This window comes from Lissotriton helveticus, chromosome 3_2 (genome assembly GCF_964261635.1).
Source record: "Lissotriton helveticus chromosome 3_2, aLisHel1.1, whole genome shotgun sequence".
Classification (NCBI taxonomy): Eukaryota; Metazoa; Chordata; class Amphibia; order Caudata; family Salamandridae; genus Lissotriton; species Lissotriton helveticus.
In genome coordinates this window covers 194,710,315-194,735,688 of record NC_136062.1, presented here as the reverse complement: position 1 = coordinate 194,735,688, position 25,374 = coordinate 194,710,315, and the positions used below count along the sequence as shown (strand labels likewise).

Genomic DNA, 25,374 nt, shown 5'->3' with positions numbered 1-25,374 from the left:
TATGCTCCCGCTATTACCGATTCAGTAATACCGAATCGGTAATAGTGAATGGCATCCCATTCATTCCTATGGGCCTCGAGGCCCATAGGAATGAATGGGAAGGTATTCCTTATTACCGAATCGGTATTACCGAATCGGTAATAAGGAATCTTACAGAATTGGTAAATGTTACCGATTTTTTACCTGCATCATATTTACCGATTCCTAAATACCGAATCGGTAAAATTCATTATTTAAGAATTGGTAAATTGAGATTACCTACATCGGGAACTAAGTGATTTGCCCAGAATCACAGGATGTTCAGCGTCATTGCAGAGACTCGAACCCGGTTCCCCAGATTCGAGGTCAACCGCCCTAGCCGTTCGGGCAGCTCCTTAATTGTGAGCAGACAACTGAATAAGGTTTACGTTGTGATGTGTCCACTAAAGTGAGCTTTTAAATGTCATCGGAAACCCTAGAAAAGTTCTCACTTGACTATAGAAATTTCCTCTCAAAATGAGTAACACTTTCAGATTTTTTCAGGTTCGAATACTTTTCCTAATTTGTCATCAGAAAGTTTTCAGAGACAACACATTTTACCTCAGACACTTAAGTAGACCCCTCAACCATCCTTAGACAGAAGACATTAAAATCCATAGGAGTACTCACATAAACACCCAATAAAAAGTCTCAGTTTCCTCAGACTTCCAAGGAGAAACAACTCTAACTTGTTCATAGGTATCCAAAAGGGAGGCCTCACTTGCCTTTAGGTACCCCAGGAGTGATGTATCCAGTGTCCTGAAACACATATGGGATCTCTCCCATCATACATCTGAGAGGAGTCCTAACATGTCCATTAACAGCCAATGAGAAGTCACCCTTGTCCATGTACACAACACAGATTAACCCCCAGTTTGTTATCAGTCAGAGAGTGTCCCCATGTGTCATGAGAACCAAAGCATACCCTTACTTTCTTTCAGATACCGTTGGAAAGATCTTACCTTCCTCAGATATCCAAGAGTTCTTACATGTCCATAGACACCTGAAAAGATCAGTCATTTTTCTAAGACATAAAGATAACACTCCCTTGCATTCCTGTATTACAGGCAGAATTACTGCGCCAGCTATGTGCACAATCCTTCTGCACAGGCACTGTGCCGAGGGAGTGGAAGCAGGCAGTGGTCACACCCCTGTTAAAGAAATCCAATCTGGACCCCAACTGCCATAAGAGCTACCGACCTATCTCTCTCCTGCCATATCCAGTAAAGATCATGGAACGGATGGTCAGTAGGTCTCTGTCCCTCTTCCTGGAAACTAATAACATCCTTGAGGAGGAACAATTCGGGTTCAGACCAGCCCATGGAACCGAGTCAGCATTACTGATGGTCCTGGACGACCTAAGAATGAGGGCGGACAGGGGGGAGTCAGCAATTTTGATTCTGCTTGACCTGTCCGCCGCTTTCGATACGGTGAGCCACGACATCTTGCTGACTCGGTTGAAAACCGCTGGAGTAGAGGGTATGGCTTTTGAGTGGCTCCGCTCTTACCTGTCAGATAGATGGCAGGCAGTGGCACTACCCCCGTATCAGTCGGAGTTTGCTATGGTCCCACATGGGGTCCCTCAGGGGTCTCCGATCAGCCCGATCCTTTTTAACGTATATATGCAGCCCCTGATGGCCATCATCAAGGCTCACGGCATTAGCGTGATCAACTATGCGGATGACACGCAGCTGATGATTTCCCTTGATGGTGCCCATGCAGAATCTCTTGAGACCTTCCACACCTGCATAAGGAAAATGGCAACCTGGCTAAAAAGAAACTCACTACAGTTTAACAGCAGTAAAACTGAGATAATGCAATGCAAAGTGGGAAGAATAGCTAGAAACCTGCCCGTTGAATTTTGGCCTCTGGACTCATGTGAGCCATTGGCACCAGTAACAACCGTACGGAACTTGGGGGTTAATCTCAATGACAAACTGAGTCTTGAGTCCAACGTCAACAGACAGGTGAGCAGCTGCTTCGCTTTAATGCGGGGCCTTCGAAAGCTGCTGCCCTTACTTCCAGCACACACCAGAGCAACCGTGGTCAGAAGCATCATCCTTAGCCGCCTGGATTACTGCAATGCTCTGCTACTGGAATCTCCTGCTTATCTGATCTCCAGACTTCAGAGCATCCAGGCGGCAGCTGCAAAGATGGTGCTCTCCCGAGGACGTCGATCTTCCACCACTCTTGCTCTGGCCGAGTTGCACTGGTTGCCCATTCAGCAGAGGATCCATTTTAAATCCCTGTGTACCGTTTTCAAGGCTGCACATGGCTTAGGCCCTAAACCCCTTCAGACCAAATTCAAGTGGTATGAACCTACACGGACCCTCCGTTCCTCCTCCACCAATCTCCTTAGTATACCCAGGATCAGGAAAGCCACTCATGGGGGCAGAGCCTTTAGCATAGCGGCAGCCCACCTCTGGAATAGCCTTCCTCTGTCAATTAGGAAAACCAACGAACTGATGCTCTTCCGCAAAAGGATAAAGACCTGGCTATTTCCTAATGTCACACCTCCATAAAGCTTCTCACCTCATTTCTGCCCTTACTGCTCAGCCCCTCAGATGCATTTTTCAGCGCCAGGATGCCCGTAGGGTTACAGCGCGCTTTAGAAATGATATAAATAAATAAATAAATTTGCGATATCCCCTCCTAGTCTTTGACAATTGAAATGGACGTTTTGTGTACGAAACAGGGAATTACTCTACCCAGCTGAAATCCACCGAGCAATTCAATTCAATTCAATTCAGTTCAATTTTTATCTATTTAGACCTCAACAGATATCAATAATTTGAAATAAATACATAAAGCATATAATTTATATAACAATGTTCAACTATAATACATGAAGAGCATAAGGGTGTTGCGGAGAGGAAACAAAGAACAAAAGCATATATACACAATGGTATGTTTTAGTTTCAACGTCAGGACTCACTTGTTTAACAAGCATTGGAAATGCAATAGGTCTCGCATTAGAAAAGTTGGAGTTATTGGTCTTGTAAATGACATATTTTATTTATTTGTTGGTTTTTAAAATTGCTAAATTGATGGCTTTGTCATTTACAATGCCAATAGTTATAACTTTCGCGAATGTGACACCTATAGCATTTGGAATGCAACATGTTTTGTATTTACGTCACTTAGATGGCAGCTCTGGTCGTTAGGCCACATCTCTAGAGAGCAGGAGAGTGCAGCAGGGGAGAGAAGCACAGCAATGCAATAGGTCTCGCATTAGGAAAGTTTGAGCTATTGGTATTGTAAAGGACACATTTTTTATTTATGTGCTTGTTTTGAAAATAGCGAAATTAATAGCTTTGTTATTTACAATGCCAATAGTTTTATCTTTCGCAAATGTGACACCTATTGTAACACAATATGTGTTGTGAGGGTGAGTGAGGGTGAGGGGTTGAGGGTGAGTGAGGGTGAGGGGTTGAGGGTGAGTGAGGGTGAGGGTGAGTGAGGGTGAGGGGGTGAGGGTGAGGGTGAGTGAGGGTGAGGGTGAGGGGTTGAGGGTGAGGGGTTGAGGGTGAGTGAGGGTGAGGGTGAGTGAGGGTGAGGGGTTGAGGGTGAGTGAGGGTGAGGGTGAGTGAGGGTGAGGGGTTGAGGGTGAGTGAGGGTGAGGGTGAGTGAGGGTGAGGGGTTGAGGGTGAGTGAGGGTGAGGGTGAGTGAGGGTGAGGGTGAGGGGTTGAGGGTGAGTGAGGGTGAGTGAGAGTGAGGGTGAGTGAGGGGTTGAGGGTGAGGGGTTGAGGGTGAGTGAGGGTGAGGGTGAGGGGTTGAGGGTGAGTGAGGTGAGGGGTTGAGGGTGAGTGAGGGTGAGTGAGGGTGAGGGTGAGGGGTTGAGGGTGAGTGAGGGTGAGGGTTGAGGGTGAGTGAGGGTGAGGGTGAGTGAGGGTGAGGGTGAGTGAGGGTGAGGGTGAGTGAGGGTGAGTGAGGGTGAGGGTGGGTGAGGGTGAGTGAGGGTGAGTAAGGGGTTGAGGGTGAGTGAGGGTGAGGGTGAGTGAGGGTGAGGGTGAGTGAGGGTGAGTGAGGGTGAGGGAGTGAGGGTGAGTGAGGGTGAGGGTGAGTGAGGGTGAGTGAGGGTGAGGGGTTGAGGGTGAGGGGTTGAGGGTGAGTGAGGGTGAGGGTGAGTGAGGGTGAGGGGTTGAGGGTGAGGAGTTGAGGGTGAGTGAGGGTGAGGGTGAGTGAGGGTGAGGGGTTGATGGTGAGTGAGGGTGAGGGTGGGTGAGGGTGAGGGGTTGAGGGTGAGTGAGGGTGAGGGTGAGTGAGGGTGAGGGTGAGTGAGGGTGAGGGGTTGAGGGTGAGTGAGGGTGAGTGAGAGTGAGGGTGAGTGAGGGGTGAGGGTGAGGGGTTGAGGGTGAGTGAGGGTGAGGGGTTGAGGGTGAGTGAGGGTGAGGGGTTGAAGGCGAGTGAGGGTGAGGGTGGGTGAGGGTGAGTGAGGGTGAGGGGTTGAGGGTGAGTGAGGGTGAGTGAGGGTGAGGGGTTGAGGGTGAGTGAGGGTGAGTGAGGGTGAGGGAGGGTGAGGGGTTGAGGGTGAGTGAGGGAGGGTGAGGGTGAGGGAGGGTGAGGGGTTGAGGGTGAGTGAGGGTGAGGGGTTGAGGGTGAGTGAGGGTGAGGGTGAGTGAGGGTGAGGGGTTGAGGGTGAGTGAGGGTGAGGGTGAGTGAGGGTGAGGGGTTGAGGGTGAGTGAGGGTGAGGGTGAGTGAGGGTGAGGGGGTGAGGGTGAGGGTGAGTGAGGGTGAGGGTGAGGGGTTGAGGGTGAGTGAGGGTGAGGGGTTGAGGGTGAGTGAGGGTGAGGGTGAGTGAGGGTGAGGGGTTGAGGGTGAGTGAGAGTGAGGGTGAGTGAGGGTGAGGGTGAGGGGTTGAGGGTGAGTGAGGGTGAGGGTGAGTGAGGGTGAGGGGTTGAGGGTGAGTGAGGGTGAGGGTGAGTGAGGGTGAGGGTGAGGGGTTGAGGGTGAGTGAGGGTGAGTGAGAGTGAGGGTGAGTGAGGGGTTGAGGGTGAGGGGTTGAGGGTGAGTGAGGGTGAGGGTGAGGGGTTGAGGGTGAGTGAGGTGAGGGGTTGAGGGTGAGTGAGGGTGAGGGTGAGGGGTTGAGGGTGAGTGAGGGTGAGGGTTGAGGGTGAGTGAGGGTGAGGGTGAGTGAGGGTGAGGGTGAGTGAGGGTGAGGGTGAGTGAGGGTGAGGGTGGGTGAGGGTGAGTGAGGGTGAGTAAGGGGTTGAGGGTGAGTGAGGGTGAGGGTGAGGGTGAGTGAGGGTGAGTGAGGGTGAGGGAGTGAGGGTGAGTGAGGGTGAGGGTGAGTGAGGGTGAGTGAGGGTGAGGGGTTGAGGGTGAGGGGTTGAGGGTGAGTGAGGGTGAGGGTGAGTGAGGGTGAGGGGTTGAGGGTGAGGAGTTGAGGGTGAGTGAGGGTGAGGGTGAGTGAGGGTGAGGGGTTGAGGGTGAGTGAGGGTGAGGGTGAGTGAGGGTGAGGGGTTGAGGGTGAGTGAGGGTGAGGGTGAGTGAGGGTGAGGGTGAGTGAGGGTGAGGGGTTGAGGGTGAGTGAGGGTGAGTGAGAGTGAGGGTGAGTGAGGGGTTGAGGGTGAGGGGTTGAGGGTGAGTGAGGGTGAGGGGTTGAGGGTGAGTGAGGGTGAGGGGTTGAAGGCGAGTGAGGGTGAGGGTGGGTGAGGGTGAGTGAGGGTGAGGGGTTGAGGGTGAGTGAGGGTGAGTGAGGGTGAGGGGTTGAGGGTGAGTGAGGGTGAGTGAGGGTGAGGGAGGGTGAGGGGTTGAGGGTGAGTGAGGGAGGGTGAGGGTGAGGGAGGGTGAGGGGTTGAGGGTGAGTGAGGGTGAGGGGTTGAGGGTGAGTGAGGGTGAGGGTGAGTGAGGGTGAGGGGTTGAGGGTGAGTGAGGGTGAGTGAGGGTGAGTGAGGGTGAGGGTGAGGGGTTGAGGGTGAGTGAGAGTGAGGGTGAGTGAGGGGTTGAGGGTGAGGGGTTGAGGGTGAGTGAGGGTGAGGGTGAGGGGTTGAGGGTGAGTGAGGGTGAGGGGTTGAGGGTGAGTGAGGGTGAGGGTGAGTGAGGGTGAGGGGTTGAGGGTGAGTGAGGGTGAGTGAGGGTGAGGGTGAGTGAGGGTGAGTGAGGGTGAGGGTGAGTGAGGGTGAGTGAGGGTGAGGGTGAGTGAGGGTGAGGGTGAGTGAGGGTGAGGGTGAGTGAGGGTGAGGGTGAGTGAGGGTGAGGGGTTGAGGGTGAGTGAGGGTGAGGGGTTGAGGGTGAGTGAGGGTGAGGGGTTGAGGGTGAGGGGTTGAGGGTGAGGGGTTGAGGGTGAGGGGTTGAGGGTGAGTGAGGGTGAGTGAGGGTGAGGGGTTGAGGGTGAGTGAGGGTGAGGGGTTGAGGGTGAGTGAGGGTGAGGGGTTGAGGGTGAGTGAGGGTGAGTGAGGGTGAGTGAGGGTGAGTGAGGGTGAGGGGTTGAGGGTGAGTGAGGGTGAGTGAGAGTGAGGGTGAGTGAGGGGTTGAGGGTGAGGGGTTGAGGGTGAGTGAGGGTGAGGGTGAGGGGTTGAGGGTGAGTGAGGGTGAGGGGTTGAGGGTGAGTGAGGGTGAGGGTGGGTGAGGGTGAGTGAGGGGTTGAGGGTGAGTGAGGGTGAGTGAGGGTGAGGGGTTGAGGGTGAGTGAGGGTGAGGGTGAGGGTGGGTGAGGGTGAGTGAGGGTGAGTGAGGGTGAGGGTGAGTGAGGGTGAGGGTGAGTGAGGGTGAGGGTGAGTGAGGGTGAGTGAGGGTGAGTGAGGGTGAGTGAGGGTGAGGGGTTGAGGGTGAGTGAGGGTGAGGGGTTGAGGGTGAGTGAGGGTGAGGGGTTGAGGGTGAGTGAGGGTGAGGGGTTGAGGGTGAGTGAGGGTGAGGGTGAGTGAGGGTGAGGGGTTGAGAGTGAGTGAGGGTGAGGGTGAGTGAGGGTGAGGGTGAGTGAGGGTGAGGGGTTGAGGGTGAGTGAGGGTGAGGGGTTGAGGGTGAGTGAGGGTGAGGGTGAGGGGTTGAGGGTGAGGGGGTGAGGGTGAGTGAGGGTGAGGGTGAGGGTGAGTGAGGGTGAGGGTGAGTGAGGGTGAGGGTGAGTGAGGGTGAGTGAGGGTGAGGGTGAGTGAGGGTGAGTGAGGGTGAGGGTGAGTGAGGGTGAGTGAGGGTGAGGGTGAGGGTGAGTGAGGGTGAGTGAGGGTGAGGGGTTGAGGGTGAGTGAGGGTGAGGGGTTGAGGGAGGGTTAGGGGTTGAGGGTGAGTGAGGGTGAGGGGTTGAGGGTGAGTGAGGGTGAGGGTGAGTGAGGGTGAGGGGTTGAGGGTGAGTGAGGGTGAGTGAGAGTGAGGGTGAGTGAGGGGGTGAGGGGTTGAGGGTGAGTGAGGGTGAGGGGTTGAGGGTGAGTGAGGGTGAGGGGTTGAGGGTGAGTGAGGGTGAGGGTGAGTGAGGGTGAGGGTGAGTGAGGGTGAGTGAGGGTGAGGGGTTGAGGGTGAGTGAGGGTGAGTGAGGGTGAGGGTGAGTGAGGGTGAGTGAGGGTGAGGGTGAATGAGGGTGAGGGTGAGTGAGGGTGAGTGAGGGTGAGGGTGAGTGAGGGTGAGGGTGAGTGAGGGTGAGGGTGAGTGAGGGTGAGGGTGAGTGAGGGTGAGGGGTTGAGGGTGAGTGAGGGTGAGTGAGGTTGAGTGAGGGTGAGGGGTTGAGGGTGAGTGAGGGTGAGGGGTTGAGGGTGAGTGAGGGTGAGGGTGAGGGTGAGTGAGGGTGAGGGGTTGAGGGTGAGGGGTTGAGGGTGAGTGAGGGTGAGTGAGGGTGAGGGTGAGGGGTTGAGGGTGAGTGAGGGTGAGGGGTTGAGGGTGAGTGAGGTAACCTGGCATGGTAACCTGAAAAAAATGTGGGTGTGAGCCATGTGAAGGGGTCTGCGGTGAGTGTGAGACCCGAAAAGGCAGAAGTCGGGAAGGAGAGGCTGCGGGTAAGGGTGTGCACGAAAGTGAATGTGCACAAATGGGGCCATGCGGTGGGCGACCAAAGCAGAAGCGGCTGGCAGAATAAGCGGGCCAAGGCCGAGAGTCCACTGGGTGCATGCGTCCTACCCGGAAATGACTGGGGGATAGGTGGGGAATGGCATGGTAACCTGAAAAAAAGGTGGGTGTGAGCCATGTGAAGGGGTCCCGCGGTGAGCGCGAGACCCGAAAAGGCAGAAGTGGGGAAGGGGAGGCTGCGGGTAAGGGTATGCACGAAAGTAAAATGTGCACAAATAGGGCCATGCGGTGGGCGAACAAAGCAGAAGCGTCTGGCAGGATGGTGGTGCCGGAATAAGCTGTGCACATGTCAGGCCATGCTTCGAGTAACTTATAGAGTTGCGGCTGACAGGATAGTAGGGTTGAGAGCAAAAGCGCCGAAGGGGCGCCTGTGTATATGCTGCTAATAATTAAAAAATGCATATGAGAACTGTATTATCGTAAATGATGGAAAAGATATCTCACCTGAAAGAAAAACAAGAAAGGAAACAAGACGGAGGGCATTGCTGTGGGGAGGGGGGGGGAGGAGAAATGCACACGGCGGGCAGGGGAGGGGGCGGAGCGGGGAGAGCGGCATGAGGGTGTGAAGCAGCCGGGGCCTTTGAAGTGAAGCTAAGCTTCACTTCAAAGGTGTGGGAGGAGTGCGGCTGAGGGAACAGACGGCGATTTGGTGATGTGCACGCGCATTTTAGGTCAATGCGCTTGCGCATTGACCTAAAAGCCACGGGCACAGCACCAAATCGCCACAGTTAGGTAAACTTTGTTTACAGCACTATAGTCTCGCTTCTCTCAATGCGCATGCGCATTGATAGGTCACGAGACCTAAAAATGTTTATTTTGGTATTGTGTCCACTACGTAATCCTTTTTTCAATAATAACATTGTTCATATTTTATTACATCTGAAATTATGCTTTCCTCCTGTTAAACCTCTTCACAGATTTTTTCGTTTTCTATAACTTGCTCCTCTATATAATCCTTTTTCTTTTTTCAATTGCACTTTCCCCAAAACCTTTTACATCCATTTTCTAATCTGTCTATTGCTTCCTTAACTGCTATGCGTTCCTTTCTCTTCATCACAGGAAATAGTCAACTTCAACTGCAGGAAGCTGGTGGCATCCATGCCTCTTTTCGCTAATGCGGACCCCAACTTCGTTACCTCCATGCTGACTAAGCTGAGGTTCGAAGTCTTCCAACCAGGGGATTACATCATCCGTGAAGGGACAATTGGACGGAAGATGTACTTCATCCAGCACGGCGTTGTCAGCGTCCTCACCAAAGGCAACAAAGAGACCAAATTGGCCGATGGCTCTTACTTTGGAGGTGAGCCACCTTTGGGTGTTTCATAGCTGTGGGCAGTAAAATCAAACATCAAGGCACAGAAACCAAATCCTACATGATGAGTGCACTTACAAACTTGACGTCTTTGTCATAATAAGTGGATCATGCACTATGCACCCAGGTCGTGATGTAGCATGTTTACCCCTACACCTTAGTATATGGGCTAGGTCAAAGTGCGACTTCCCTTTCGCCTTGGAAATACACTCTAATGCCCCAAATATAGGTTAGGCTCAGGTGTGAGGCCCTTACCTATGACTTCCTGTAGGTCATGTATGTCTAGTCTGCCTCTGATACCCGTACATGTGTTAGGGTCATGTGTGATGTAATAGAAAAAACTTAGCGGGTACCATGCATTGTTGTCCTCTAATGACACCTAAGTGTTATGACATTTACAAACTACTGTGCCTTTGTCCTCTAGGGGCCTGATTTACAGTTGTGAGGATGGGATATTCCGTCATAAGCATGACAGGAAATCTCATCCACCGTTTTACAAGCACATTATATCCTGTGGTCATGTTTGCCATGGAGTATCCTATCCAGCCAACTCTAGATCAGGCTCTTTGTCTATAGTGAACTCACGATAATTATTCAATAGCCTTAAATAACAATAAATGTTTACCCATAAGTACAGAATACATACCATTACTATACCTGCCAGTACGTCTGCTATCAATACATAAATACATTTAACTCATTAGCCTACCTTTAGCATTAAAATGATCATTACCTTGACACTTTTGTCTTTACCTCTACCTCATCATTAATGTCGAACACTACCCACAGCCCACCGCAATAACAATAAGGCAGTTTTAGTTAAATCATGTAACTTTACCCTTTAAGTATCATAAACATCAAATTATTGATATTTCATTATATTTAATTCATTATAAGTTACTTCAACTTAATTTTCTTGCCCCTGACCTTTACCTTGATGCTATTCTTTATTAATAATTGTGAATTAAGTTACATAGAATTAAATAATCCTTACAATAACACTATTTCTAACCTTAGCCTAAATGTTGACAAACGTTAAATAAATAATAAATCACAATAGATTACATTAAATGTCTTTTTTTAAATTAAAACTATGACCTCCTTTTTCTTACCCTAATTTAATCATACACTTATCAAACGTTAATACTTAATATGAATATCTAAATGTAATTATATTAAATGTCATTAAACGGATTTTTATCATTCACCCTAACCCTGTTAATAATTCTAAACTAAACTTTAACACTTGGCCTTACCTCAGTATATGGTAGGCATGTTTTAAAAATGTTATTTAATCAATATCAGATTATTTTAACTTTCAAAAACAATTGTAGAATGTTACATATTACAATAACGTTAAAGAGTGGTTAGTATATTATTATATTAATCCAAATGAATGAAAAATTTACAGTTTAACCCTATTACAAGGAAATAGTAAATATGTTGTAGATGTATTTAATGTTGAGGTAATGATAAAGGTAATTTTGAAAAGTGAACGGAATGTCCCTATTTATCCTCTTCCACGCTCATGACGAGCTGAGCTCGTCATGAGCCACGGCGCTCCGGTGCTCATGATGAGCTCAGCTCGTCATGAGCCGTGGAACGCTCGCATGCGGGGATAATTCCCCTGCTGTGCGAGCGTTCCACGGCAGGTAATGCACCTGTGACAAGCTGAGCTCATCATGAGCACAGGAGCGAGCTCGTCATGAACGTGCAGCGCCATGCGCGCCCCCCAGCGCTGCGGAGGAATAACCCCCGCAGCGAAGGGGTTAAACAAGTAACAAGTTAAAAAAATATGAAAAAATCTAGCCACAATAAAAAGAACTTCAATCTCAAAGACTGGAAATATTTTACCGGTAGGATGTCTAGCCAGTGAATTTTAATGTCAACCGATAGGAAGTTCTGAAAAAACAAATGTTTACATGTGATACAAAGTATATCCATTGAATAACATGTATTATTGTCATAGACTACTATGTAGGTGAAGAGAGTGCTATTGACAATTCGCTTGATACCTAGTCTTTTCGTTTGCCCTAATGTCACCGGGACCTCTCGATGGCATTGTAAGACATTAGGGCAAGATGTTTAATTTGGCTTAGTTTCTGCACAGCACTGTGTTGGCACATCATCTGCAATGTGACCTTTCCATTTATTTGCGTTTCGCTGCAAGAAGTTGCAGAAATGTTGCTTCAGCAATACTCACAAGAAAACAGTTTGCAAACTGTTCCTAATGCAAAAATGGAGGCCTAAAAATAACATCAGATTTCCATCTCCACATTTACTTTGACTGTGTACCGGCACAGGTATGCATGGTACCGCAAAGGTCTAGGAGCCGCAATATCAGAAAAGGTGTAGCACATTGCCATTGAAGATCAGGACAGGCATACCCCTCCCCTCACAGTCTTATCTTCTCAACTGGGAAGTGAAATCCAAAAATGTTCGATGTTTTTCCACTTCATAAATCGATGCAAACCACTGAACAATTTCCTTGTGAACATACTGTTTTGAATGAATGAATGAAAAATGTATAGATTGTATAAAAACTCAAGGGTGTCTTGGCACCAGCGAACTTTCTGAATTGAATTGAAAGATTACAGGAACTGTTAATTTGCTAGCCACGTTTTGATCCATTTACTGAAGAATTTAAAGTTTAAGTTTAGACTTCGATTTTAAATGCAGAGGCAGCCTATTCCACATCTTTCCAGTGGATGAGATAACACTTCTCGCGTTCCAAAGTGTCTTTTTAAATCAAGAGATCACTATGTTCTTGGAGAAGGTGGATCGTAATATTCTCTTAAAGACATCGGGCCTCATTTATGAAAAGTGACGCATCGCTGCGCAAAAACAACAATTTAAAAAAAAAAAAAAAAAAAAAAATTTATAGCGCGCATGGACAATAACCCGCAGGTATCAAGGCGCCTAACAATAAGATCAAAAATTGAAACAGACGTCCTTACATATAGGCTTGCCGGAAGAGGCGAGTTTTTAGGGCAGTACGAAACTTCTGTAAAGACGGAAGGGATCTCAGGTCCAAAGGAAGATCATTCCACCATTTAGGGGCTAGAGTGGAAAAAGCCCTGCCACCCCATTTAGCTCTTCGTACGCGGGGGACTGTCAGAAGCGATTTCCCGGAGGAACGCAAGTTCCTTCCGGGGGTGTAGTGGGAGATGATAGACCCAAATCCCGTGTCGCTATTTTTAGCGATGGCTCTGTAGGTCATGCATAAGACTTTAAATCGGATTCGATGTTCTACCGGTAGCCAATGCAACGTTTTCCTGGCCGCAGTGGCCGAGGAGCGTCTAGGAATATCCAGGACAAATCTAGCTATGGCGTTTTGGACTACCTGTAAGCGCTGCAGGTGGCTCCGGTTCAGCCCAGCATACAGCGCATTACAGTAGTCCAAACGAGAACCTATAAGTGCGACGGCTATTTGCTTTCTAGCCTGTAAGGAGAGATATTTCCTGATCCTACGCAGGGTGTGAATCAAGCCCCAGCAGGTGGAAACGGTTCTACTCACCTGACTAGCCATGTCAAGGACAGGGTCTATCATCACCCCGAGATTCTTAGCAGATGTTGTGGGGGAAGGGCATATGCCTAGGGAGTCAGGCCACCAGTTGGCTGACCAGATGTTTTCTTTTCCCCCAAACACCATCACCTCAGTCTTCTCCCCATTCAGTTTAAGAGAGTTCTGAATCATCCAATGACCAACCGCCTCCATACAAGATCTAAACTTGGAGGCGATTAGCACATCTGAATGCGTCACTTTTCACTGCGCCCTCCTTGCGACACCAATGATGCGTCATATTTACAGTATGACGCATCATGGCGCAAGGAGTTACAGATACGTCAGTATTTCTGACGTATCTGTATGGCGCAAAAGTGACGCATTGCTGGAGTGTGTCACAAAAGTTACGCAACTCCAGCAATGTGTCCTTTCACATGGGGCAAGCCCCATGTGAAAGGGCCTGCGTCAGTCTTACGCCTGCTGTGAGGCAGGCGCAAGATTTTGACGCAACAGCGTCCTAGAAGTGACACAGTGAAATCTCTTAGATTTCATTGCGTCACTTCTATGAGGCTTTTTGCGCGGGAACGCCCCCCCCTGCATACATTATACCTGCCGCAGGTATAATGTAGCGCAGGGGTTTACAAAGTGACGCATCTGCTTAGATGCGTCACTTTGTAAATAGTGCGCAACAGGAGGCATGTTTTATGCCGCCGATGCGTCACAAAAAGTGACGCATCGGAAGCGCAAAACTGACGCACAGCCTCATAAATGAGGCCCATTGATTTCAGGTATTCTGGGCCTGAGTCATGCTGTGCTTTATGAGCAATGCAGGGAAACTTGAAAATGCCTCGTTTTTAGGGTCGAGCCTGCGAGTGCATGAGCTAGCGCCTGTTTCTCACGTGCAAGACTCTTTTGTTTCCAGAAAGGGCTTGGAGCCCACCAATTACTTTCCATTTGTGCGCCCCAGCGTCAGTCTTCTTTGCAGCATCCCTAATTGGCTACTGCAGCCTAAGCGTCATTTCTGATGCGTGCTGTGGAGTACAGACGAAGCACAGTTTAATTCAGCTTAATCAGTGCCCGTCCGCTGCTGCTGACGGGCTTCAGGTACTATTTACCGACTCGCCCATTGCCTGCTGCTCCCTCCATAACTGTTTTTTAAATTCTTGTTTGCTTCTGTTATCTTATTTCATTTTTAGATTGTGCAGCGTTTATGTTCGCTGCTGTGCGCTCCTGTGTCTACGAGTGCTCATCATATAGACCCTGCTTTTTAGGTTTCGCCTGGAGCACAGAGCGTTAGCTCCGCCTCCAGGAGAAATCTCTAGTCTTCAGTAAGGGACTCTTGGAATACGCCCTCTGTTCCATTGGCTAGCTCCATAAATGGAGGCTAGCCATTGGAACAGAGATCTGTCCGTCAAGGCCGGACCAGATTCGGGGGCGTTCCCGAGATTTTTTCCATCTCCACCCTTTTTGGCTCGTCATCGGGCGGTGGGCGGAGTTTCGTTTTTTTTTTGTTGAGTGTTTGTTTTTGTCATTATGCCGACCACGGCCGCCGGAAGAAGTCCAGGTGAATGCGCTCCTTCCCCCCCCTCCCGCTGTCCGTGTCTTTCCCGACCCCCCCCGTCCGTGTCTTTCCCGCCCCCCCCTCCCGTGTCTGGAAGTCCCGCCGCCGCTTGTTCTATGCCAGGGGAAAAGTGCCCGGGAGAAAGGAGTGCGGCCGCCAGCGAGGCCCCGGTGCAGGAGAGCCCCGCCCGCGGCACCCGAGAAGAGAGCCCAGGCCCCGGCAGAGGTAGGACACCGCAAGCGCCCCCGCCACCTCCTGGGAGCAGTCCGGTGAGTTTTGAAGTTCTCCGTGTCCCTCCTCCCGTCGTCAAATACTGACTTTAAAATAATAATAATAATAATAGTGCTTAGCATGTCTCTTCTGCTGTTTCCAAGCACCCGATGTTACCATCCCCCAACTTTTAGAACTCGATTTACCAGCCGCAGAAAGTGGAAGGTTGAGTTTGCCACTGGGACGCCAACTGATGATTTTCAGACAACCGCTTTTGTCGGTGGCGAGCGCTCAACTCCCGAGGCGGCCTTCTTTCTTCAGCCGACAAAATTATGTGTGCTGTGCGAGGCACTGGCTTAACGTAGGGTAGTTGCTGTAGGGCTAATCAGCTGAGCCAGGAAATTTGAGAGAACTATGCGCTAAGTTGATCCCTGGGGCTAAGCTCAATTTGACCAGAGCTATGCCTATTACATGCGCTCTGGTCAGCAGCTATGCGGGACAGACAATTTCTTCTGTCTGCAAACAGAAGCAGGTATTCAGATTGTTAACAGATATGATGTGTGTGTGGGGAGAGACGAGGGGGGGCTCATACCAAAGCAGTAGGGAGGGGCGTGAAGGGACTGCCCCGTCACCCAGAGAGATCCACCAGCGCTGGTAGCCTCTGAACAGCAGCCTCGTGAAAGGTGTAATTTATGGCGCGTATGCTGCAGCACAGAATGGAAACATGAGGTAATAGTTCGAATCTCAGAGCCAGACTCACTAAATACTGAAAACCCACTCACATTGCCTCGGTTTATTGGGCTTCGGGGACTCCGAGACAACAAGCCATGCAACTGCAGACTTTGTTTAATGAAAAAATAAATAGTTACCAAAAGATTAGCCGCAGACTGGCGTTCCCTTGTTGGAGCCCCTAATAATTTTTACCATGCGGCCCATTCGCACTCCGTCCAGAACATAAAAGATGTATTCATCTCCCGTCCGGGCCTAATAAATGAGGCCCCGATCTGCTTTCTCAGCGGGGAAGGCTGTAACATTCTCGTCGACAAATTACCTACAAGCAGCTCTGGGTCCACTCCTCTCTGAAGTATGGCGAGTAAATTCTGAGCTGGATACTACGTGTGTTTTCCGTGGAGTTGCCTTAAGTACACCGAAATGGTCGTGTGGTTTTTAGAGACTGACGACTGCTCCTCAGTTAACCTTGCACTGCCCCGAAGCCATTAGGCGCTATGTGTGCGCAATATAACAAGTCCTCATTGTGCTTAGCATGTCTCTTCTGCTGTTTCCAAGCACCCGATGTTACCATCCCCCAACTTTTAGAACTCGATTTACCAGCCGCAGAAAGTGGAAGGTTGAGTTTGCCACTGGGACGCTAACTGATGATTTTCAGACAACCGCTTTTGTCGGTGGCGAGCGCTCAACTCTCGAGGCGGCCTTCTTTCTTCAGCCGACAAAATTATGTGTGCTGTGCGAGGCACTGGCTTAACGTAGGGTAGTTGCTGTAGGGCTAATCAGCTGAGCCAGGAAATTTGAGAGAACTATGCGCTAAGTTGATCCCTGGGGCTAAGCTCAATTTGACCAGAGCTATGCCTATTACATGCGCTCTGGTCAGCAGCTATGCGGGACAGGCAATAGCTTCTGTCTGCAAACAGAAGCAGGTATTCAGATTGTTAACAGATATGATGTGTGTGTGGGGGGAGACGAGGGGGGCTCATACCAAAGCAGTAGGGAGGGGCGTGAAGGGACTGCCCCCTCAGTCAGAGATCTACCCGCGCTGGTAGCCTCTGAACAGCAGCCTTGTGAAAGGTGTAATTTATGGCGCGTATGCTGCAGCACAGAATGGAAACATGAGGTAATAGTTCGAATCTCAGAGCCAGAATCACTAAATACTGAAAACCCACTCATATTGCCTCGGTTTATAGGGCTTCGGGGACTCCGAGACAACAAGCAATGCAACTGCAGACTTTGTTTAATGAAAAAATAAATAGTTACCCAAAAATTAGCCGCAGACTGGCGTTCCCTTGTTGGAGCCCCTAATAATTTTTACCATGCGGCCCATTCGCACTCCGTTCAGAATATAAAAGATGTATTCATCTCCCGTCCGGGCCTAAAAAATGAGGCCCCGATCTGCTTTCTCAGCGGGGAAGGCTGTAACATTCTCGTCGACAAATTACCTACAAGCAGCTCTGGGTCCACTCCTCTCTGAAGTATGGCGTGTAAATTCTGAGCTGGATACTACGTGTGTTTTCCGTGGAGTTGCCTTAAGTACACCAAAATGGTCGTGCGGTTTTTAGAGACTGATTGGTCTGTGCGGGAGGGGCACTGATAAGCTGTGGAGGAGAGGCTGGTGGGCAGTGTATGTTATGGTCCTAGCTGGAGAGGCACCGATGAGCTGTGGAGGGTAAACGCAGGTAGGCTGTGGAGAAGCATTGGGGCGGTATAACGGATTATGACAGTTCCATACAGCGGTGGCTCTGCCGGTGGTGTGTTCAGGACAGACGCTGTTGGGTATGAGCTGTTTTGTTCTGTAGGAGAGATGCAATGTGTAAGAGGCAATGGAAGCTGCAGTAGATGCTATGAGTGCTGGTATTAACAGTGGTAGCTTAGAGCTCTGCAAAAGAGCCATTGGTTAGCTGTGCACGAGGGCCATTCGGAAGGCTGTAGGGCAGTGGCGCTACATGATGGGCCATGTGTGTCTGCAGAAAGGATAAGGGCGGTAAAGTTCTTCCAAACGAGCAAAAGCACACATGTCCCATCTGAGACTCTGATGAATTGGTGAAGGATGAGTAGGGGCAAAAGGATGGGGCATCTGTTATTCCCAACATTGGATTTTCACATCTGACATATTACCTACTCCTCAAATAATGAGCGGGCCATGTTTCTTACTAGTTTCTGCGAGTAATACTTGGCTGGGTGTATTAGCTGTCAAACCATTCATTAAGTTTGCCGTAGCATTTAAAGTAGTAGTGACTGCTAGGTCATGTTTACTGAGCCGCGAGTGTACGTCGACGGGTTCATCTTTGATTAATACTCCCAGAACACGAGTGAAGGGGGCTGGCAAACTATGCCCACCTCTTGAAGATTTAGCCTGTGCTTTTCCATGATTGCACCTACTGTAAGGTGGGCCTGTGTTGCACAAACGAGGAGAATTGGTCTGTTGGCTTAATTGCGCCCCAATCCGTGCCCAGTCTTTCACTTGAATCCCCTTGTTCTCTGTGGTGTTCATGATACACGGATGCCCTCGGACCCCAAGAGGCCGTTGCTGACCGTGTGTCATGCAGGGATGGTGAAGCCCTCGGATGTTGCGCAAGGCTGACGGGATGTTGGGAGGGTCTGGGAGTGAGAGGAAATGCTTCCCTGCCCCCTCACTGTGCTTGCTTCCCTGCCCCCTCGCTGTGCTTGCTTCCCTGCCCCTTCGCTGTGCTTGCTTCCCTGCCCCCTCGCTGTACTTGCTCTCCTGAGTGTGTGTGTGGCTCTGGGTGGGTGTGTGTGGCTCTGGGTGGGTGGGTGTGGCTCTGGGTGGGTGTGTGTGGCTCTGGGTGGGTGTGTGTGGCTCTGGGTGGGTGTGTGTGGCTCTGGGTGTGTGTGTGTGGCTCTGGGTGTGTGTGTGTGGCTCTGGGTGTGTGTGTGTGTGGCTCTGGGTGTGTGTGTGTGTGTGTGTGTGGCTCTGGGTGTGTGTGTGTGTGGCTCTGGGTGTGTGTGTGTGGCTCTGGGTGTGGCTCTGGGTGTGTGTGTGTGTGTGTGTGTGTGTGTGGGTCTGTGTGTGTGTGGGTCTGTGTGTGTGTGGGTCTGTGTGTGTGGCTGTGTGTGTGTGTGTGTGGGTCTGTGTGTGTGTGTGGGGGGCTCAGTTGGTGTGTGTGGGTCTGTGTGTTTTTGTGTGGCGTTTGCCAGAGATTAAACTATTGGCATTGTAAATGACAATGCCATTTATTTTTGTTGATTAGTATTCATGCTGATATATACTATTGACCTATCCATTTAACCTGCACACACCACCGGCAGAGGGCCACTTGAAACCGGATTTCTCCTGGTGCTTTAAGAAGAGTTTTGCTTTGAGTGCTCCTGTTAAGCTATTGGACATTGACAGGTACCGTAAGGGCTGTGAGAGCTGTGAGAGCTGTGAGAGCTGTGAGAGCTGTGAGAGCTGTGTGGGCTGTGTGGGCTGTGTGGGCTGTGTGGGCTGTGAGAGCTGTGTGGGCTGTGAGAGCTGTGAGAGCTGTGAGAGCTGTGTGGGCTGTGAGAGCTGTGTGGGCTGTGAGAGCTGTGTGGGCTGTGAGAGCTGTGTGGGCTGTGAGAGCTGTGTGGGCTGTGAGAGCTGTGTGAGCTGTGAGAGCTGTGTGGGCTGTGTGGGCTGTGAGAGCTGTGAGAGCTGTGTGAGCTGTGTGAGCTGTGTGGGCTGTGTGGGCTGTGTGGGCTGTGTGGGCTGTGAGAGCTGTGGGAGCTGTGTGGGCTGTGGGAGCTGTGTGGGCTGTGGGAGCCCTGTGGGCTCTGGGGGCTGTGTGGGCTGTGAGAGCTGTGTGGGCTGTGTGGGCTGTGAGAGCTGTGTGGGCTGTGAGAGCTGTGTGGGCTGTGTGGGCTGTGAGAGCTGTGTGGGCTGTGTGGGCTGTGAGAGCTGTGTGGGCTGTGAGAGCTGTTGGCAATGTAAATAACAATGCCATTTATTTATAAGTAAAAAAAAAAAAAAGAAATGTCATGAGCAATGCCAATAGCTCTAACTTTTCCAAAGGCGAAACCATTGCATTGTAAATGCTTGTTTTGAGCTGCTTATTACTTTAAAAATGTTTATTTGCAGCAACGTAGATGAAAACCAGGGCTACTGTTTGTCCAGTTCTTTCACTCTGCAGAAGTATCAAAACGGTTTAATGTGTGATTGTGTGCATTCGTCAAGGGGCAGTGTGTCCCATACAATACATTTTGGCAATGGAATATAAAGGAGATAGGCCAGGGCTTTAGTGCGACGAAGTTAAAATATGCACATGCTGTTAAAGCACAGGTCTGTCTCAAACACTTTATACGCAGAGGTAATTTATTTCTAAAAGCACAACCAATAAAATCAAGTGATGGGCATCTTGCAGCAGGGGCAGGCAGAGGGGAGACTTTGCTTTGCGTGGGGGTGTAACTGCCAGAGCTGCCGACTTTGGAGCTGGGGAACCAGGTTTGAGTCTCGGCTCAACATCCTGTGATTCTGGGCAAATCAGTTAGAGCCTTATTATTACTTTTGCAGCTCTACAGTGGACAGTGCAATGTGCCGTCCTCTGTAAGACTGCCAAAGCCGTGGTGTGACCGCCCGCCAGATTAGGAGTTTAATCCTGGTCTGGCAGGCGGCCCTGCTGGTGGTCTGATGGAGGTGGTTTATAAAGCTCATAAGAGGGGATGTATGTCAAAACAACTACTGCCTAAACCACGACTTCCTGAACCACGAAAACTACAACGAGCTGTGCTAAACCACTACCGGTACTTTTTATACAACAACTTCCTAAACCACTAAATGAAACACCTCATGACTGGCCAATAGATGGTACGATTGTAATAACAATATTTCAACGAAATATTATTATTATTTTTTTTTGTGTGTTTGTTTTACATTTTCAAAAACCTTTATTGATGACCACACAGTTAACACTGCTGTAAGCCAACAACCCGGAGGCAGGCAGCAACTTGATTCTATAGACGTATAGTTCTTTGGTGCACAGCCATAGTGCCGACAACACATACTGTCCGGCGGCGATTTATGTCAAATACGGCATACATAGTATCTATCCGTGTGATATACAGATCTTCAAAAATTATAAGGAATTTATAAAACCCACAGCCCACCCCCTACAACTGACCCTCCGCATATCCTACCCTGTTACTAAACTCTTGGTTATCTGTCTGAGATGGCAAGTCACAACCAGTACTCCCTATAACTACTCCACACATCCCATGCTCGTACCACGTGTTACACGTCTCTATCACAATAACTCACAGCACTTCTCTCACATCCATAGCCCATACAGATCCCCCCAACCCTCTCAGTCATTCAATGTCCACCCAGTTCCGTTCCCACTCGTCCAAGCCATCCCACCAAGGGTTCCCAAATATCAACGGGTCTGGACCTTTGTGGCATAAGTTCCCAATAAGATGTTAATTGATTCTTGCAATAAACAGCCGAGCGTGTCCATCCTGCCACTGTCGGTGGGGCCACCCTCTTCCAGTATAGCGCAATCTGTCTCTTAGCCAGCAACAGCAACAGGGCTACCACTTTGCGTGAGCTGCAAGGTATATCCATAATGAAACCCAATAGTGCCATAATCGGGTCTACCTGTAAGTCTAGTTCAACAATGTGCCCTATATGTCGTATCACTTCCACCCAGTATGTCTCTATCTGCCCACATTCCCAAGTCAGGTGAAAAAACGTTGCCTCCAAATCCCCACATCTCCAACATTTGGCGTAGTACTGAAGTCCCATCTGCAAAAGCTGTTTAGGCGTACAATAAGTTCTATGCAAATAATTGAAATGTATTAGTCTCAACCTGTAATTAGGTGAAAGATTTTCAAGCTGTGAACAGCAAAACAGCCATTGTTTATCAGTGATAACTATATTAGCTTCCCTCTCCCAGTCTGACTTTGACGAACTTATTATTACCGGTGCAGTGTACTGAGTAACACTATAGATGCGCGTTATCAACTTACGAGGTGATTCTTTAGATAGAAGGTCCTCCAGCGAAGGCAATATGGGCGGTGCCGCTGGGAAATCTGGGTATCGAGCTTTACATGTTGCTCTCAGCTGATAGTATAATAACAGGCAGTAGGATCATTCGGCTCACACATCTTCTGCAATGATAAAAATGAATTATCCGGGTACAAGTCGCCAGCGGTGTCTAGCCCTCGTTTGTGTGCTCTGTCCGTCACCGCTCTATCTGTCAGTGGGCCCAAAAGTGGGTTCCCCCCTAGCGGCATCGACAGAGCGAAAAGCTCCGCAAGGCCAGCACGTTTAGCTAATTTCAACCATGCCCATCTCACAGCTTCAACCGTGTTTATATCTGTTGGGGATCTTTTATATGGGTGATAGACAGTTACATTAAGTGGGGTAGGCGCAGCCACATCTATTTCAATAGCCACATGTGGTTGGAAAGGGATCGGGTGATGCCAATAATGTAGGTATTGAGCCTGTGCACTGTAGGCGTATAACTCAAAGTCAAGGAGCAGCAAGCCCTCCTTGACTAAATGGAAGCGTTAAGAGATTCTAGGACACCCTCGGCTGTCTACCCGCCCAGACCAATTCCAAAATTACAGTCCTCAGACATTTAAAAAATTGTCCGGTGAGTGGCAGAGGAATATTGACAAATAAATATAATAATTTAGGTAAGATGACCATCTTTGTTATTGCTATGCGACCCGTCAGGGAAAGCGGCAGCGTTTTCCACCTCTGTATTTTGACTTCCAGCCAGTCCATTGCTGTGCCATAGTTGGCTAGCCATATTTCTTGTATGGACCTACTGAACCAAATGCCCAGATACTTGACCTCGTCTGTGGCCCATTATATAGGGAAATCAGTATCGCATTGTTTAGTATCATCAGTCAGTGGCAGCATCACTGACTTAGCCCAGTTGATCTGTATCCCCGTTAGGCCGCCATACCGTACAAACTCCCTCATAAGAGGGTCAAAGTTTTCGTCAGGGTTGATCATCTAAATAGACATATCGTCAGCATACATGGAGATAAATAAGCAGACCTCTCGAGGCAAAGCCTATGCTACGGTGTGTGTGATGCTGTCTCAGACGGGCCGACAGAGGTTCAGTAGCAATAGCAAATAGAAGCGGCGACAGAGGGCAACCCTGCCTAGTGCCTCTCGTAATGTTAATTGGTTCCGAAATCTGTCCATTGACCTTCACTCTTGCCTTAGGGGCAGTATACAGCAGCCTGATTTGTTGTACAAATAGTGGGCTAAATCCCATACGCGTAAACAATGCAAATAAAAACCTACACTCTAGAGAGTCGAAAGCCTTGCTGGCATCCAATAATGCCGCAGCCGCCCTCACCCGGGGGTCCAGATAGTGCAGTAGGCCGAACAACACTCTCAGATTGTGAGAGGTGGACCGTCCAGGAACGAAACCAGATTGGTCCGATAACGCAATTTGGGGTAACATAGGCTTCAGTCTATCCGCCAATAGTTTCGCATAGATCTTTGCATCTAAGTTAATTAACGAAAGAGGCGGTAAGATTCAGGGCAAGTCGGAGCCTTATTGGGCTTCAAGAGAGTTATAATCATAGCCTCTCCTAGCATGGGCGGCAGAATCCCCGTTTCCATAGCTTCAAGATACACCCGATGCAGTCTGGGTGCAACTATGTCTACATATTCTTTATAAAAGGCTTCTGTAAGCCCGTCCGAACCTGGGGCCTTATCAGCCGGCATGCCCGCTATAACTCCCCGAACATCCTCTACGGTAATCGGGAGATCCATATATTGTCTCGCCCCATCATTAAACCATGCCAAGCCAATCGTGTCCAAATAGTCCATTATATTCATCTCCCCGGGGGTTGTCTGAGAGGTGTAAAGTGATCTGTAAAAGTCTGTCATGGTGTTTAGTATGTCCAGTGGCGATATAGCTGTCCCTCCGTCCGTACCTTGTAATGCAGTAATGTATTCCGCCCCTCTGGGTGCACGCAATAGGGATGCTAGTGTTTTCCCTGCACGTTCCCCTTCCCCATACCGCCTAGCCTGCGCATACTTGTTAAGAAAGGCAGTCTCTCTCTCCGCATCCTCCTGATACCGTGTGAGCGTGGCCCTGAACTCAGCTTTTGTGGAGGACGAGGGGAGCTCAGCAATTACAGTTTCCAACTGCGCAAGTTCCTTCTCCAATCGTTCCAGAGTGTCCCTAATTGACATGAGCACACCTGTTTTGAGAGCCATACAGCTTTCTCTTGTCACAACTTTGAAAGCTTCCCACAGTGTGCCCTGCGATTCGACCGACCCCTCATTTAACTCGAAGTATTCTACTAATTTCTCGCGGAGTTCTTCCCGAAATACCTGATCAAGCAAAGCCCGTGAGGGGAACGTCCAGCTGAAGGGCTGCACATATGGTGGTGGTATGGACAGCTTCACTCTTACAGGTGCATGATCGGAAAGCGACCTCGGAAGGTGATCTGCGTCTGCCACCTGGGAATGTAAGTCTTTTGACAACAGCCAATAATCAATTCTCGACCACACATTTCTATGTGCCGTAACACAAGTACCCACCCGTGTCCCCGAATGGAGGGCTCTCCATGAGTCTATCAAACCAGCTTCCGTCATAATATCGCCTAACACCTCTGCCGCTTTAGGGTGATGTTCACGGGGCACTCCCTGTCTGTTAACTGAAGGGGATAATACAACATTAAAATCCCCACCCAACAACACCGCCGCTCTGCCACACATTTGAACTTTATGCCACACATTCTGGAAAAAAGAAGGGCAGTCTGTGTTAGGGCCGTAAACATTCACAATCAACACCTGGATGCCACACAGTGTACCCATTAGCAATATAAATCTACCTTCCGTGTCAATTATCTTGGTATGGGTGTTCCACTGTAAGCCTCTACGGATTAGTATAGCCGCTCCCCTAGCATAATTGGAGTAGGGTGCCTCCACTATCTCTCCCCTTCTACTATGTCTAAGCATAGGTGTATTTACAGTTGCCAAATACATTTCCTGTAACAGGCAAATATCTACCTCCTTACGCAGCAAATAGGAGTGCACCAACCTTGCCTTTCTGCGGTCATTCAAACCCTGTATGTTCCAAGAGATACATGTGATGGTCTTCACAGGGGATCACAAACTAATAAATAATCCACAGCACATAATCTCACTTCTGCGACCAAAAACCCTCTAACTCTCATAAACATATCAAATATGTTACTGACAGTGTTCGTAGAAATCCAATCCAGCACTCTAGGTTGCCCTTGCATCTCTGTACTATAAATGATTAGTGGTTGAATCCTAAAACAGAACAGGTATATGCTAAACGTCATCTGTTGAATTGTGACATTCCCCCTCCCCAACATTTCCCCTGAAGTTCTCAACTGCACGTTCCCTCCCACCCCACCCACATCAACCCCCCAATCAGGTTGTGTAATCTCCCCCCCTTCCTCCCACCTCCATACACCAACATAAAACAAAAACAAAGTCCAGACAACGAGATTCATCCCAGAGGGTACGCAGGGTGGCCGCCATACTTCCCTGTTCTTGTGACAGGGTGGCCGAGCAGCCGACGCCACACCTTCATCTTCAGGACCCCCCTATATAGCTGCAATCTCGCCACCAACAGACAAACACACCTTCATATTGCATAAAATTACACAAATCATTCAATATCACTTAGCCGTTCAGTTGACTCCTGCCCCTCCGGTCTCGTCTGCTGTCTCTGGTCTCTGGCCAATTGCTTGGCATAGTTCAGCGCCGCCTTCACATCGACAAAGAAGGTAGGTCTGCCAGGGCCCTGAACACGCAATTTATCTGGGTATATCAAGGCATATTTAGTTCCTGTTTGCTGAAAGATCTTTTTCGCCGGTATGAACTCCCTACGGGCAGCTTGTACCTGCAGGGTAAAATACGGATACAGCGCTATATCATTCCTGTCATATTGTATTTTGTCTTTTTCTCTCGCGAGGCGTAGTATTGTGTCCCGATCCCTATAATTTAGCACTCTGAGCGCCCGGCTTGGGTCTGGGTCCTAGGGATCTGTGAGCTCTCAATCAGAAACATTGGCGACAAGCCGTCACCAAATAGGTCCTTCATCATAGCCTCAATGTATC

The 25,374-nt window shown here is 49.4% G+C and overlaps 1 protein-coding gene across 1 annotated transcript in view; it reads left to right on the top strand.

Annotated features, from left to right (window-relative positions):
* The window catches only part of HCN4 (hyperpolarization activated cyclic nucleotide gated potassium channel 4), a 943,305-nt gene that overhangs the window by 900,475 nt on the left and 17,456 nt on the right, over positions 1–25,374 (top strand). Inside the window, exon 6 of the mRNA XM_078685048.1 lies at positions 9,073–9,313. Within this exon, the coding sequence (XP_078541174.1) occupies positions 9,073–9,313 (241 nt within the window). The remainder of the gene's footprint in view (positions 1–9,072; positions 9,314–25,374) is intronic.